The sequence below is a fragment of the Microcaecilia unicolor genome, chromosome 7, assembly GCF_901765095.1.
Source record: "Microcaecilia unicolor chromosome 7, aMicUni1.1, whole genome shotgun sequence".
In the NCBI taxonomy this organism is placed as follows: Eukaryota; Metazoa; Chordata; class Amphibia; order Gymnophiona; family Siphonopidae; genus Microcaecilia; species Microcaecilia unicolor.
This window is the reverse complement of record NC_044037.1, coordinates 102,869,948-102,886,135: the sequence shown is the minus strand read 5'-3', so window position 1 is coordinate 102,886,135 and position 16,188 is coordinate 102,869,948. Positions and strand designations below refer to the sequence as shown.

The 16,188-nt window shown below is 43.4% G+C and overlaps 1 protein-coding gene across 1 annotated transcript in view; it reads right to left on the bottom strand.

Moving 5' to 3' along the window:
* The window catches only part of LOC115473880 (sulfotransferase 1 family member D1-like), an 87,566-nt gene that overhangs the window by 40,517 nt on the left and 30,861 nt on the right, over nt 1-16,188 (bottom strand). Inside the window, exon 3 of the mRNA XM_030209039.1 lies at nt 16,018-16,143. Within this exon, the coding sequence (XP_030064899.1) occupies nt 16,018-16,143 (126 nt within the window). The remainder of the gene's footprint in view (nt 1-16,017; nt 16,144-16,188) is intronic.

Here is a 16,188-nt window from a genome sequence, read left to right as displayed (position 1 = left end):
TCTGGGTCTAGACAGTCGAGGATTGTAGCGTAGTCGGTGGTGCTAATAGGTATCTGAATTCGTAGTTTTACGATTTTCTCATTGAAGTATTTCACAAGGCTGTCTGCTGTTGGTGCATCTGTACTGTTAGAAGTGACCGGTGTGGTGTCTAACAGCTTGTTCACTAGTTGGAAGAGTTTGTGTGTGTCCTTGTAATTAGGTCCAATTATGGTTTTGTAATATTTTCTCTTAGTTTGTCTTATAGTGTATTTGTATTTCCTATGTAGTTGTTTCCAGGCCTCGTGTGTGGATTCGTTTTTCTGTTTGTTCCATGCTCGTTCTAGCCTTCTAACTTGTGTTTTAAGTTTTTTCAGGTCTTCGTTGAACCATGGTAGTGAGTTCTTTCTATGTGAGGTTCTGGTTTGGATCGGAGCTATGTTGTCTAGTATGTATTTGCATCTATTGTCCCATTCTTGGAGGAATTGGTGTGTATCAGGCTTTATAGTCCATTCATCATCGTAGATCTGTTGCCAGAATGTTGCTGGGTCTATTCTTCCTCTTGTTGTGTAGGTATTTCGTATTTGTTTATTGGGTGAATCTTTCCTTCGCCATTGGAGGAAGAGTATTGCTTTGTAGTGGTCAGACCACAGTGTAGGTGTCCACTTTGTATCAATTAGTACAAGGTTTAAATCGGGGTCGAATTTATGTGTGATAATATCTAATGTGTGTCCTTTGTTGTGGGTAGGTTGCGTGTTTGGCTTATGGAGATCCCATAATTGTAGGAACTCTTCACATTCTTGGGTGTTAGTTGAGGTGGGGTCTTCAAGGTGTAAGTTGATATCCCCTACTATGATAAGATTTGAGGTAGAGACACATGTATTTGAAATAAAGTCCATGAAGTGTGTTTGGGAGTCTTGCCAATTGCCTGGCAGTCTATAGAGCAGTACTGCATTAAGGTGTTCTTGTAGGTTTGGGTGGTTGATTCTGACCGAAGCAATTTCAAGCTGTGGCGTGATGGATTCAGCTGTGGTTGTGATGGTGAATTAGGATTTGTAGATTATGGCTATTCCCCCTCCTCTTTTTCCATTTCTTGTCCAGTGGACAATTTTGTATCCTGGTGGGCATAGATCTAAGATTATGGGGTCTTTGAGGTCATGGATCCATGTTTTAGTGATGAATAAGAGGTCAAGCTTGTCTGTTGTGATCCAGTCTGTTATAATTGCTGTTTTATTGACTACAGATCTTGCGTTTATGTATCCTATTTGGATTGGTGTGTAGGATTCTGCTTGGGGCGAGTGCGTGTTGATTCTTAATAATTGTCTGTTATCTTGGTATCTGGTTCTGTTGTGTCCTTTCTTCCCTTTCTGTCAGTTATTTCCGTGTGTATTTGTTTTCCCTTTTAGTTGGTTGTTATCTTTTAGGTCAGGTGGGTTGTGATTGAGTTGTTTGTTGAGTATGTGTGCTGTGGATAGATTATTTTCTATGTTGGGGGTTGTCCATGCGTAGTGAATTAGGGGGAGAAGGTAGATTATTAGAAGAATTTTGTTAGTATTCATGTTGGTTTGTCAGAAGGAAGTAAATAACTTAAAGTCGCAACTAAACATGAACAGAACAAAAATGGCAAATAACTTCCTATTTCTTATCAGAAAGAAGTAAATAGCTTAAAGTTGCCACTAAGCATGAACAGAACAGAAATGGCAAATGGCTTCCTATCATAGATAAGCCCAAACAGAACAAAAATAGCAGGTAGCTTATTGTTGCAAGTAATCATGAACAGAACAGAAATAGTAAATATCTTATTGTCACAGATAAGCATAACATTGTAGTGAATAACTTATTGTTGCAGATAAGCATGAATAGAACAGAGATAGCAAGCAGCTTATTGCCACAGGTACGCATGACAAAACAGAATTAGCACATAGTTTACTGTCACAGATAAGCAAGAGCAGAGCAAAAGGAAGCAGATAGCTTACTATCACGAATAGACATGGAACAGAGCAGGTTTTCAGTGCTGGATCTTAGTAGTCTCTCCAATGATTCCTGCTCTGTAGTTCTTTGTCTTCCCCTGGCGTTCTGTGTTAGCTTCTCTGGTCTGGCCACGAGTTTCTCTGCTTGCACTGCTCCATTGACCACAGCGCAGTCATCGCTTGTTAGTTCATTGTTGGTTGTTTCCGCATTGTCTGAACTTGGATGAGTGGTACTAACTGGCGGTGGAGTACTTTGGGTGCTTCAGTCATGCCACGTGGGTAGGTCGCGTCTGCGTGGTCGGGTGTTCGGGCTGGTGGGTTTAGGCGTTTGTAAGCTCCTCAGTACTGCAAGTCTTCGTGCTAACAATTCCTTGGTTAAGGCCGTTTTTAAGGATAAGCTAAGAAAAATGTTCCACCGATTTCTATTTTCCTTAGTTTTAAAGCCAAAAAAGCTTTTCTCCTTTGTTGGGTCGTTTTCGTCACATCAGGGAATATTTGTACCTTTATACCTCCAAAACACGTCTTCAAATTTTTAAAATAGAGTCTCATATTATTAAGGTCTTGCTCAAATATTAGAGATACAAACAGAGTGGATCTTTCCGTGTTTTCATCTAAGGTTTGTTCCAATATAGCTGAAATGTCCTCAAAACCTTTCCCAATTACTTGTAATTCTTGATTTTCCCCCGCATCTTCCTTTGGTAAATTTGTAATATAGTTTATTTTAGTTATTGGCGGCATCGATTCCTGGGGTATTTTTAATACTTCATTTAAATATCTTTTAAATAAGTCATGTGGGTTCATCCCAAATATTTTTGGAAAGTTCAGCAGACGTAAATTTAATCTCCTACTGAAATTTTCAATCTGTTCCACTTTTCTTCTGAGATCCATATTATCTTTAACAACAGCCTGCTTAAATTCTTGTATAGTATCTACATCCTTCTGAATATTTTGAATTTTTCCAGCTAATTCACCTTGTAACTTATCCACTTTCAAATTTAATTCTTCAAATTTGGTTTTAAAAGTAGAAACTTCACCTGATGTCTGTTGTAGAGTAGTGTCCATTTCATTCAGCTTCCTCCAGATCATTCCTAGGCTTATTTCCTCCTGCGTTTTCTCTGAGACTCCTGTCTCAGTCCTCAGTGTCTTTCGCGACGATTCCAACCCCTCACTGGTGTGCTTACCCGATACACTTCCGGTAGGGCAAAGTTCACCCACTGGGATCGACGCTGACGCTGGGTTTGGAGGTCTCGGTGTCGAGGGTGGAGAGAGAGACACTTCATCTCCCGGCAGGGTCTCAACTTCCCTTGAAGTCCCCGCAATGGGATCCCTGTCTCTTACTGCCTGGAAAACTGGCACCAAGAATCGATCGAAGCCCGTCTGGAGCGGAGAGGAAGTCGAGGTTGGTGGGGGAATCAATCTTGCCGACCCCTTGCATTTTGTATGAGGCATTTTGCTGGGGAGTTTGTTCCTCTAAAACGAGATCTACGAGCGTCCCTCAGTGCATCTTAACACGCCGCCATCTTGAATCGCTCTCTTGAGCTCTGATTTTAAAACATGAGTAATTAAATATAAAATCCAAAACTAGCAGTGCTAGAGAAACAAAGAGGAAGGAGAAGGATGAGGAGAAAAAAACGAGGACATAATGGACCACTACACTGACCCAGTGATTCCAACAGTGGCCTATCCAGGTCACAAGTCCCTGGCAGAAACTCAATTAGTACCAGCATTCCATGCTACCAATCCCAGGGCAAGCAATGAACAGAAGAAGGGGAAAGGAGAGAGCAGCAGAGGGAAGGTGAGGGGAACAAGAGAAAGAATAGATTAAAGAGAGGACAGCAGGAGGAGAGAAATAGAAAGGAGAGTGAGGAGACCTAAGGAAGAAGGAAAAAGATAGAGAGATACAAAAGAGGAAGAGAAGAAAACAGAAGGGGGAACAGGAGAGGAGGCGAAAAGCAGAATATAGAAGAGGAATGGGAAAAGGACAGAAAAAGAGAGCATCAGAATGAAGTAAAAGGGAGGTGAATATGGGAGAAGTAAAGGAGAGAGTGATGAATAAGAGAGGTGAAGCATTAAGAGAAATAGAAGAGAGGACCACACGGATGTGTCTTATACATAGACACAACCTTTTCTCTTATGACAGATCTGTATGTTCTGCAGTATAACAACCCAGCAGCATCCATCTTCTACATACTTGAAAATTCAAGCAGACACATAAGGATCAGTGCAGACATAGCACCAAATGAGGGGTATGGCCTATTGAGGAGGACAGAAGATTGCAAGGCACAAGAAGAGAAATTTGGAAGCTGGAGTGGCTGCAGCGGAGGGTAGAATGTGCTCTTAAGTGAATAATAGTTTCAGGTGAGGCTGGAGGGAGATGCTGGGTTGAAACATCTATCTCCTTCCATCTCTGTTCTTATTCCCAAAGCTCTCTCCTCCCCCCCCCTCACCTTTGGCCCCTCTTTCTTCAGCTTGGTTCTCTCCCCCTCTCCTTTTCTCCTTCTTTCTGTTCCTCATGCCTGCTGGCACTTAATTCATTGCTGAAGACTTTTGTTGTCTCCTTTCTGCTTTTCACTCTTGTTGGCGCTTCCAGATTCCCGGTAGAATTTGGTCTTTTCCAACTCCTTCTCCCTCTTGCATCTTTACACCTTATCCCATTCTTTCACCTTTCTTCTGTTATGTAGGAAACACCCTACTGTGAGTCTCACCATGCATTACTGGGGACAGCAGGCCCAGTACAAGGGTATTAGGCACCCTAGGCAAATCTGCAGCCCCAATTACATTTCAGGCCTGTTTGGCCTATCAACAATCAGAATCACTCCAGCATACCTCCCAAAATAATATGGGTAAATAAGCAGTTTTAAAAATCCTCACCCTCCCTCCTGGTAAAAATACCTCCTGTTATTTCTTTGAATTTGTTAGTTGTCCAGACCTATTGTTTTGTTTTGACTGTAGCTGCTTTCTGGTGCTTTCCAAGAAGCTGCTGTTCTAGGTGACTGCCTAGTCCTGCTTAATGTTTGAGCTGGCCCTGGGGACAGCTGTACCAAGAGACACAAGAAGCTGTGATCAGAGCTCACCCACTGATCCCAGCACAGAATCCCATTGTGCAATTCTGCATGGAGAGGTTCGAGGTATGCAAGCTATAATCAAGTATATAATTTCACATTCATTGTTGATTTAATCATGAATTGATAATGAGTGTGACTATTGGGCAGACTGGATGGATGTTCAGGTCTTTATCTGCCATTAATTACTATGTTACTATGTTACTGGGATGGACCCAGGGATGATGCCACTTTGGCTGATCCAAGCTCTACTGCTACCACTTTAAGAGCCTACAGCCTAGTGCAGCTAATCACCAATTACTTGATAATCTAACTGTTTTCTGATATGTTTTTTTTAATTGATTATATCCATTTTGTTACACCTGTTCTTTATGTAACCAATCGCTTATCTACTCTTGATTGACGCTTGCTATGACTTATTTATTTTTATTTTTATTACATTTGTACTCCGCGCTTTCCCACTCATGGCAGGCTGAATGCGGCTTACATGGGGCAATAGAGGGTTAAGTGACTTGCCCAGAGTCACAAGGAGCTGCCTGTGCCTGAAGTGGGAATCAAACTCAGTTCCTCAGTTCCCCAGGACCAAAGTCCACCACCCTAACCACTAGGCCACTCCTACCACCGATGTATTATTGTAAGCCACATTGAGTCTGCAAAAAGGTGGGAAAATGTGGGATACAAATGCAACAAATAAATAAATAACTAAATAAATAAATGACTTGCTAATCAGCCAGCTTGAGGAATAGCATAGAGCTTGAGGAATAGCATAGTGGTCAAGACACAGGGCTGACAACCAGGGAAGCAACAAAGAGGAGCAGACCAACGTGATGAAGTAAAACAGAATTTATTCAACATACATGGATTAAAACAAGCAACTTCCTCTAACTGCCCAACATGGCCATGTTTTGCCCTCTCAGGGCTTAACATAAATTGTAAAAAATAATAAATAAATAAAAAGCCATCAGAAAAGGTAATATCACAAAAACCAACTAAAACATAATAGACCACAAACTGGTAACACTAACTAGCAATCTATAAAAATTACAGCAACTTTTAAAAGACAGAAGGAACAAGCACTACAAACCCAGCAGGAGCCATTTTAATAATGGTCAGTCTGCCCCTGCCTCAGAGGCTTAAAAGGACATGCTAGCTGTTACTGTTAATGCGAGAAGCGATTGTGATGACATTATTCCCCTTGTTTGCTAGTGGTGTAAGGGACAGCGATAGGGGGATGGCACTTGATATGCCGCCTTTCTGTGGTTACAATCAAAGCAGTTTACATATTTTATACAGGTACTTATTTTGTACCTGGGGCAATGGAGGGTTAAGTGACTTGCTCAGAGTCACAAGGAGCTCCAGTGAGAATCAAACTCAGTTCACTAGGATCAAAGCTAATGCTCTAACCACTAAGCTACTCCTCTACTCATTCTTATTTTTACCTTTCACTGGGCATGTTAGGGCTCAAGGAGAGCACAGGGGCTTCAGGAAGTGTGTTCTAAGGGTCATAGAGGCTTAGGGCTAAATATAGGAAGTACACAATGTTTTAATATTGGAAAAGGGGATTTATATCTGCACAGATCCAAAAAAAGGGCTCAAAGAGCCACCAATGGAGATATAGATGAGGAAAGTGTAAACCAAGACAGCTGCAGTCAAGTTTTGGAAGATGAGATTTCCAGCCCTTGGAGAAGAGGGAAAGTACTAGGGAAGCTGGAAGATCTGCTTCTCTCCCAGTTGCTAACTCATTAAGTGTTCTGTCCTCCAACAGCCTTGCACTAGTTATAACGTGATCCTAAAATGTGTGTAATGCTTTTACTGTTATTCTCAGTTCTAAGGACTATCATTGCTGCAGTTTCTCACTGCAAAGATACATGAGCAATGCACTGTGGATAATGTAGTTCACAGGCAGTGCAACCACACTTGCTTGGCTGTGTAAGAACTGTTACCACTGGTTGTGAGACTGCCCAGACCTCTTCTCTCTCTCTCTAAGCCAAGCTTGGCTCTTTTGTTTTAGTGCTATCATTTCCTGGTCATTCTCACTATCTCTGTCCTGGGAGGTCAGCCAGGTATGATCTTTCCCTCCAATCGAGAGTCATCCTCTAGGACCACCTCTTGCTACCCGATGGCAGGCTCTGTCCCCATTGGTCTCTTTCTGCTCCTCCCTGAACCCACGTGAAGCCTCAACACCTCTTTGTCCCTTCAGCCACGAGGCTTTCCCACCACCTAGCCAGAGACATGGAGCATGTACCATCTTATTCCAGACAGCTCTGTCCTGCTGAAACTCCCTGTAACGAACCTGGTTTTTTTTACCTTGAAAATATCTCCTCTCTATTGAGATATTGCACATTCCAGTCACCCAGCTTTGGACCATTTCTACCTGTTCAACTATCCTTCCCCCCCTGCAATATATCTACCTCTCTTCAGATCTCCACCCCCAACAGCTCTCAGATTAAGGAGTCTCTGTGTCCTGGAGCAGCACCTCTGAACATCTATCTGTGAGTAAATTATCTGTGATTTATTCAATAAAAGAGACTTCATAAAAATAATAGAGACTTCGGGTGATTGGTATGTCAAGGTTATACTCCAAGATATTGGGGCCTCTAGTTATCAAGCCTCAAGAGTCTTGACATTAAGTAGGATGTTGTTTTGATTTGTGCCTGTTGCTGCTGGTTCTGACTCTGCCTTTATTTGAATAGCCAAATCTGACTGGACTGCTTTCTTTGGGAATGATTGTAGTAGCTGCTGGAACTGTTTTGTATGAAAACTACAGAGAAAGGGCCTTGATAGTAAAGAGGCATGACAGTCCTCACAGGCATTCCTGCCTGTGAAGGGGGGGGGGGGGGGGGTAAGTGCTACAATATGATGCTCAAATTTGCTTAGCAGGAATGTTGCTTGATAGGTTGCCTTTCTGCTGACCACAGGCCCAGAGACATAGGGCATGAGTTACAAGGAGGGGCATAATCGAACGTCGCTGGCGAAATAGGTCACCGGCGATCTATTTTGGCGGCGGCGCAACAGCTGGCCGGAACCACATTTTCGAAAAAGATGGCCGGCCATCTTTTTTTTCGATAATACGGTTTAGCCCGGCCAAATGCCAGAGTTCGCCGGGTTTGAGATCGCCAGTTTTGTTTTTCAGCGATAATGGAAAAAACTGCCAGCCATCTCAAACCCGGCGAAATCCAAGGCATTTGGTCATGGGAGGAGCCAGCATTTGTAGTGCACTGGTCCCCCTGACATGCCAGGACACCAACCGTGCACCCTAGGGGGCACTTCTAAAAATTAAAAAAATATATACAAATAGCTCCCAGGTCCATAGCTCCCTTACCTTGGGTGCTGAGCCCCCCAAATCCCCCCCAAACCCACTCCCCACAACTCTACACCACTACCATAGCCCTTAAGGGTGAAGGGAGGCACCTACATGTGGGTACAGTGGGTTTGGGGGGGGGGGGGTTGGAGGGCTCAACACTTAGCACCACATGTGTAACAGGTAGGGGGGGGGATGGACCAGGGTCTGCCTGCCTGAAGTGCACTGCACCCATTAAAAACTGCTCCAGGGACTTGCATACTGCTGTCAGGGAGCTGGGTATGACATTTGAGGCTGCCAAAAAAGGTTTTTATTTTTATTGTTTTAGTATGGGAGGGGGTCGTGACCACTGGGGGAGTACGGGGAGGTCATCCCCCATTCCCTCTGGTGGTCATCTAGTGAGTTGGGGCACCTTTTTGAGGCTTGGTCGTGAAAATAAAAGGACCAAGTAAAAGCTGTGAAATACTGAGTAACACCGCTTTTTTTCCCCATTATCCACAAAAGCCAGCCATCTGGTAGCCACGCCCATGCCCGCCTATGTCCTGCCTTCGCTTCACCGCCGACACGCCCTTTGAACTTTCGCCGGCTCGGTGACGGGAAAGTGGCGATGGTGTCAAAAAAGCAGCTTTCGATTATACTGATTTCGCCGCTTTTGCGAGATCACCAGCCATCTGTCGATTTATGTTGGAAGATCACCGGCAATCACTTTCAAAAATAAGCCTGATAGTAACATAGTAGGTGACGGCAGAAAAAGACCTATATGGTCCATCCAGTCTGCCCAAGATAAACTCATATGCTCTACTTTATATGTATACCTGACCTTGATTTGTATCTACCATTTTCAGGGCACAGACCGTAGAAGTCTGTCCAGTACTAGCCCCGCCTCCCAACCACCGGTGCTGCCACCCAATCTCCGCTAAGCTTCTGAGGATCCATCCCTTGCCTGTAAGTGACCTTGGAACTGAATCATGAGGTACCACAGAGCTACAAAAGAACAAGGGGGGAGGGGGGGGGGTTAATTCTCTTTAGATCTCCTAATGTTCTTACTTGCAAAAATAGACCACAATGGAGAGGAACAAGAAACAATATGCCAAAGGAAGTTGGTCTAAACGAGAAGAAAACTAAAGACATTGAGTAGTCTCACCTGAAAATCACTATTAAGTCCAGGATAACTAAGGCTTTGGTAATCCAACAGCACCAGCCCCCTTGTCCTCCAAGAAGAAAAGAAGTTGTGAAGGGTCATAGAAAAGATACTTAGCATTATCCAACAAAACAATACATTTACAGGGATATCGTAATTGAAATTTTGCTCCTAAAGAGAGGACTTGGGAGAGATAAGACAAAAATCTAGCTCTCCTTGTCTGGGTCCATTTACATACATCTGGGAAGATTGAAATCTTAGTTAGTGCCTTCTAAAACTTGCACCTAGAGCTTTATGAGGGAAATAATTCAAACAGAAAAACAACATCTCCTCTTTTCACAAATGTTACTGCAGCACAATACTTAATTATTTATCCAAAGAATGATCTTTAAAAAATGGAGGAAAAAGCTTAAACAGACTCCATTAGTATATAGGCACTTAGCCGTTAAATCTCAAGGAGTGCTTGCTGTCATCATTGGCAAAAAACCTCCATGGGATTTTAAACAGAAACTTAAATGGATGCCTAGCATTTCTCAATTCTCCACAGACTTGAACTGGGCTTCCCTGGTTGTCAGCCCTGTGTGCTGACCACTATGCTATTCCTCCACGGCCGATTATGGCCAAAGTATCGTGAACTTCATCAGGGTCCGTGGTAGTAGTCCAATACTGCGGGTGATAGCCATAGTTGGCCGTGGAGAGTTAAGAAATGCTGGGCATCCATTTAAGTTTCTGTTTAATAAATTGAGATTGAAAGCTGTATAGCCCATGGAGGTTTTTTGCCAATGATGACAGCAAGCGCGCCTTGAGATTTAACGGCTATACTAATACTAATGGAGTCTGTTGAGGCTTTTTCCTCCATTTTTTAAAGATCATTCTTTGGATAAATAGTTAAGTATTGTGGTGCTGTAACATTTGTGAAAAGAAGAGGTGTTGGTTTTCTGTTAAGATTGAAATCTCCCCACCCATAAAGTTACATCCACCAGCATGGACGAATAAGCAAAGTACAACTTCATTATCTTGCATAAAAATAAAGGAGACAGAGCAGATCTTTCAACAGGTTCTTCCACTGAACTTTCCAGTACAGCACAAATATCAAGACTATCTGATGAAACATCTTCTAACTCATGTGCAACTGCCTGCCGCTTCACAGGAAGGAAATAGGTCTTATGAGGAGGTGGATAAACAGTTTCAGAATACTTCAAACACTCTTTAAGGAACTGGTAGAACAAGTCCTTAGGAGGACATGTCAGGAATTTAGGAAAATTAAACATTCTCACACTCAATTGATGAATATAATTATCAGAGACCTCAAGGCCCCTCTGAAACATCATTCTATCCTGCCGGACCGACTGGAACTGCTTCAACTGTTTCACTTGCAAGTAAGAACATTATTGTTGATTAAGTGGTATTGTTCTTTTGGATTTTTGCTGTAGTTTGCTTGCTTTTCCTCTTACAAATTTGTTATGTAGTATATTTCGAAAGCAAATAATAATAATAATAAAATCTACTACTGTTAGGCACTGTTATCATATTAAACCATTGACCTGACACATATGACAATCTGAACAATTTTATTAGCACCACATAAAATAGAAGAATTGAAAAAATATACAAAAATTAGCCCAACCCAAGCTCCCACTTAAGCAATACAGGCTTGAATCTTGCTATAATGGTTTCGTGGGTGTCCTATAGTCTGAGTACTATTTGAAAGCATAAACAGTCATTCTTATTCTCAATCTACCTGTTCATCTCACTCATGATTTTTTAAACCCCTATCATATCCTCTCTTAGTCATCCCTTCCATAGCTAGGTGGGTCACCAGGGGAGCGGACGTCCGACGGCACCAACTTTTTACGTGATCTGTCATGTTTAAAATATGTACTGGTGCCAGTCCGCTCTCCGCTCCCCCTGCGCCCTCAACCTAGTCACGTTCCTGATCCCTTCTCTAAGCTGAAGAGCTCTAAGCTGTTTATCCTTTCTTTAGGGGTGAACTGTTCCATCCCTTTTATCATCTTAGTTGTCCTTCTTTGTACCTCTTACCTTTGCTGTATTTTTTGAGATGGAGCAATTAGAACTCTACATAATACTCCAGGCGTGGTTGTACAATAGATCAATTCAGGCCTTATGATATTTGCAGCTTTATCTTTCATTCCTTCTCAAATACTGCTAGGCACTGGAATGATGCATGATAAGTACGTGCAATTGCCGTTATAGAATACTGGCGGAAGTCCACAGTTATGCACCAGCACGTCAGGGGCGTAGCCAGCCTTCCGTGGGGGAGGGGTCCAGAGCCCGGGGGGAGGGGGCACATTTTAGCCCTCCCCCCGGCGCCGCCCCCCCACCGCCGACATTGCCGCCCCCCCTCCCGCCGCGAACCTGCCGCCGCTGCAGCCTACCTTTACTTTTGCTGGCGGAGGATCCCACTCCCCGCCAGCCGACGTCTTCTTCTCAGTCGCTTCCTGCTCTTCAATTTGTTTGCTGACGTCCTGCACGTTGTACGTGCAGGACGTCAGCAAACAAATTGAAGAGCAGGAAGGACTGAGAAGACGTCGGCTGGCGGGGAGTGGGATCCCCCGCCAGCAAAAGTAAAGGTAGGTGGCGGCGGGGGCGGGTTCGCCGGGAGGGGGGTCCTGGGGTGAATCTGGGGGGGCCCCGGCCCCCTCAGGCCCCACGTAGCTACGCCACTGCAGCACGTATGCTAGCTCAATGGCTAATGTAAATGCTCACATAAGCAGTTAGATGCATGACTGCTAATATTCTATAACCCGCACATGTAAATGCTGGGTACACTCCTGACTTGCCCATGCCGTTCCCAGGTCCATCCCCCCCCCCCCCCCCCCAATCACAGTTGCGAGCTATGGATTTTACACACACATTTTATAGAATATCAAATAATGGCAGTTAAGGGCCTTATTCTGTAAAGGTTATGCTCCTAAATTTACACTCCTAAATTTATGAGCATAATTTATGCTCCTCAATGTATGCTAAATCTATGAGCGTAACAGGCCCTAAATTAGGAGCATAAATTTAGGAGCATAGATTATGCTCGTAATTTAGGAGCATAAATTTAGGAGCATAACCTTTATAGAATAATGCCCTATGTGCTTAACTGCTAATGAATACCAATTAGCGCCAACAGCAATTATATCTAATTGTTGCTCATTATCATCAATTAACAGTTCTTTATTAAACTATTCTGGGCGTAACTGCCACTATTCTATAACTTGTGCACATAAAAATTGAGTGCACAAGTTTATAGAATTAGGGGGATCATGTGTTATGCTGGGTCTTGACCAAAAGTCCATTGAGCCCTGTATTCCATCTCCAGCAGAAGACAATGGAGGTCCCAAGTGTACTAGGCTGCGCATTTGGTTTGCTATTCTCTAAACAACTTATGAAATATTCCAAAATATTATAGAAAAATTGTACAGGAATCAGAGAATTAAAAGTCTTTAATTGCTCACCTACCAGCACAGCAACAGACATCAGTTTCAAGTTATAACAAACTTACAAAATCTAACATCAGTACCTCTGGTAATTATAAGTAATTAGACTAATTATATAAAAAAGCGAAAAAGAAGGAAGGAAAGAGTTTGTTCCTTATACAAAGGTCACAGAACAGAGAGAAAGAAGAGAAAGAAAGGAAGAAAGAAAGAATGAATGAAAGAAAGATTCTTAGATATAGAGAATTAGTTTCTACGAAGGGGGGAAAGCAACCCCTTCGGGAAAAATAGGCCATTGGACAGATCTGAAACTCTCTTTCCAAGCATGCCTAGTTTTTCAGAGTTTCTTTGTCTGCAGCGTGGTTTTATAGGCTGTGGTGACCATCCACCTCTCCTTTACCCTGGACCAATCATAGGTGCTGCATATGTGCTGGAGACTTATAATTGGGACTTTCATATATGCTGGAGGCTTGCAATTGGTATCCTTGCCATACCTCTTCTCAGTAAATTACTTTTGTAACAGGATATACCAGGTAGCTGAGTTGCCAGTTGCCTTAGCAACATGAGGCACCATCAGAGCATGTGACCAGCCAGAAACTCCTGCATGTGGCTGATAGGAAAAGTTAGATGGGGGGTGGGAAATAGTGCAGCATACCTGAAGTAGAACTTTATAGCTTATAGCTAAAATTATAGGACACAAGTACCCAGCAGGATGCCAAAGAATAGGTCTATTCCTTGCTGCTCTCAGTCAGGGGTAAGTAGATTCAAGCATATATGTATATATATATATATTTTTTTTTTTTTTTGTTCCCCTCTAATTTGCTTTAAACATAGAAACAGAGAAAATGATGACAGATAAAGACTATATGGCCTATCCAGTCTGCCTATGCATACCATCCACTATCTCTTCCACTCCCACAGAGATGCTATCCAGCTTATTTTCGAAAGAGATCGCCGGCCATCTTCTGACACAAATCGGGAGATGGCCGGCCATCTCCTGAAGCCGGCCAAGTTGGTATAATCGAAGCCGATTTTGGCCGGCTCCAATTGCTTTCCGTCGCAGAGCCGGCCAAAGTTAAAGGGGGCATTTCGGAAGGGTATGGGAGGTGAGACGAAGATGGGACGGGGGCGTTGTAAGACATGGCCGGCTTCAGCTGATAATGGAAAAAAGAAGGCAGGCTCTGAGGAGCATTTCGCCGGCTTCACTTGGTCCATTTGTTTTTAGTACCAAGTCTCAAAAAAGAGCACCAATTGACCAGATGACCACTGGAGGGAATTGGGGATCACCTCCCCTTACTCCCCCAGTAGTGACCAACCCCCTCCCTCCCCCCAAAAAAATCCCTTTTTTGCCAGCCTCTATGCCAGCCTGAAATGTCATACCCAGCTCCCTGACAGCAGTATGCAGGTCCCTGGAGCAGTTTTTAATGGGTGCAGTGCACTTCCAGCAGGTGGACCCAGGCCCATCCCCCCCTTACCTGTTACACTTGTGGTGGTAAATGGGAGCCCTCCAACCCCCCCCCCCCAAACCCACTGTACCCACATCTAGGTGCCCCCCCTTCACCCATAAGGGCTATGGTAATGGAAACTAATGCCAGCGATCTCAAACCCGACCATATCCAAATGCCTTGGATATGGCCGGGTTTTAGATTGCCGGCATTAGTTTCCATTATGGGCGAAAAACGATGCCAGCCATCTCAAACCCGGCCAGCTTTTACATTTGGCCGGCCCCAACCTTATTATCGAAACGAAAGATGGCCGGCCATCTTTTTCGATAATACGGTTCGGGATCACTTTTTGCGGCGCCGGCCATCTAGATGGTCTGCACCGTTCAATTATGCCCCTCCACGTGTTTGTCCTACACTTTCTCGAATTCAAATATAGTCTTGGTCTCCACCACCTCCACCGGGAGCTGTTCCACGTATTCACCACCCTTTCCGTGAAGTAGTTTTTCCTTAGGTTACTCCTGAGTTTGTTCCCTTTTACCTTCATCCTGTGCTCCCTCATTCCAGAGCTTCTGATTAATTGAAAGAGACTCACCTCCTGTGCATTTATGTCACATGGAGGGGTATTTTTGATATGTCGTCTAAGTCAAACTTTAGATGTTTTGCGCCAAACGTCCCAAACCTGAATAGGAAATATAGCCATTTTTGAGAAAGCAAAACGTCTTTTTTTTTTAATACTCTATGTAACATCTTTTTGTGCTTTGTGCCATCTTTTTGTGTCATTTAAAAAAAAAAAAAAAAAGAGTACAAGTGAAAAACTTGGAAAATCAAGCCATTGGGATGTAGGAGGAGCCAGCATTCTTAGTAAACTGGCCACACATACATCCCAGGACAGCAGTGTTCCCTGCCCTGCTCTCTCTTCCTCACGTCCTGCACGCTCCTTTAAGTGAAACTGAGCATGCAATGCAGCGGCGCTGGAGACCGGCGCTGAACAAGGCTTCAACTAGCAGGGGTTGGGGACTCCCACCAGCAAAACCAGGGGTCCAGATGAATGGCCCCACATAACTATGTTACTGCTCCAAGCTGAAGAGCTCTAATCTGTTTATCCTTTCTTTTGTTCCATCCCTTTTATCATGTTATTTGTCCTTTTCTATATCTCTTAACTTTGCTGTATTTTTAAGATGGAGTAATTAGGTCTGGGGTGGTGTGGCAAGATGGCGGCATTAACTCTATCGGCTGAACAGTTCTATGCTTGCTGTTCTTACTTGTTTCCTCTGAAATGACTCGTACCAAAAGAAACGGAGCAATTAGAACACTACATAATACTCCAATAGATCAATGCAGAGGCATTATAATATTCACAGCTTTATCTTTCATTCCTTTCCAAATAATTGCTAATATTTGGCTACCCACACTGAGTTGAGGATTTCAATGTATTGTCCACAATAAATGTCATCCGTCATTTATGTGCCCAGTCCCCCATTCTCACAAGGTGCTTCTGCAACTCCACACAATGTGCTCATGATTTTGACTAATTGTGTCACCTGCAAATTTGATCACTCATTGCTCCCTTTTCCAGATCATTTATAAATCTGTTAAAAACCACAAGTCCCAATACAGATCCCTGGGGCAGAGACTGGAACTGCAGGCGTTGGGAACTGTCTCACTTATGCTAGCTTTACCTTTTAGGACTCCTGGAACTGCAAACTCCAGAAAGGGAACTCGGATGAAAATTGCATCACGCTTAGATTTTTCAATATCTCCATCATTAAGGATTTGGTCCACAATTTCACTAATCCAGGTGGTGCCTGCCAAGAAATGGACAAAGCTGATAATACAGCCTCTTCTAATAT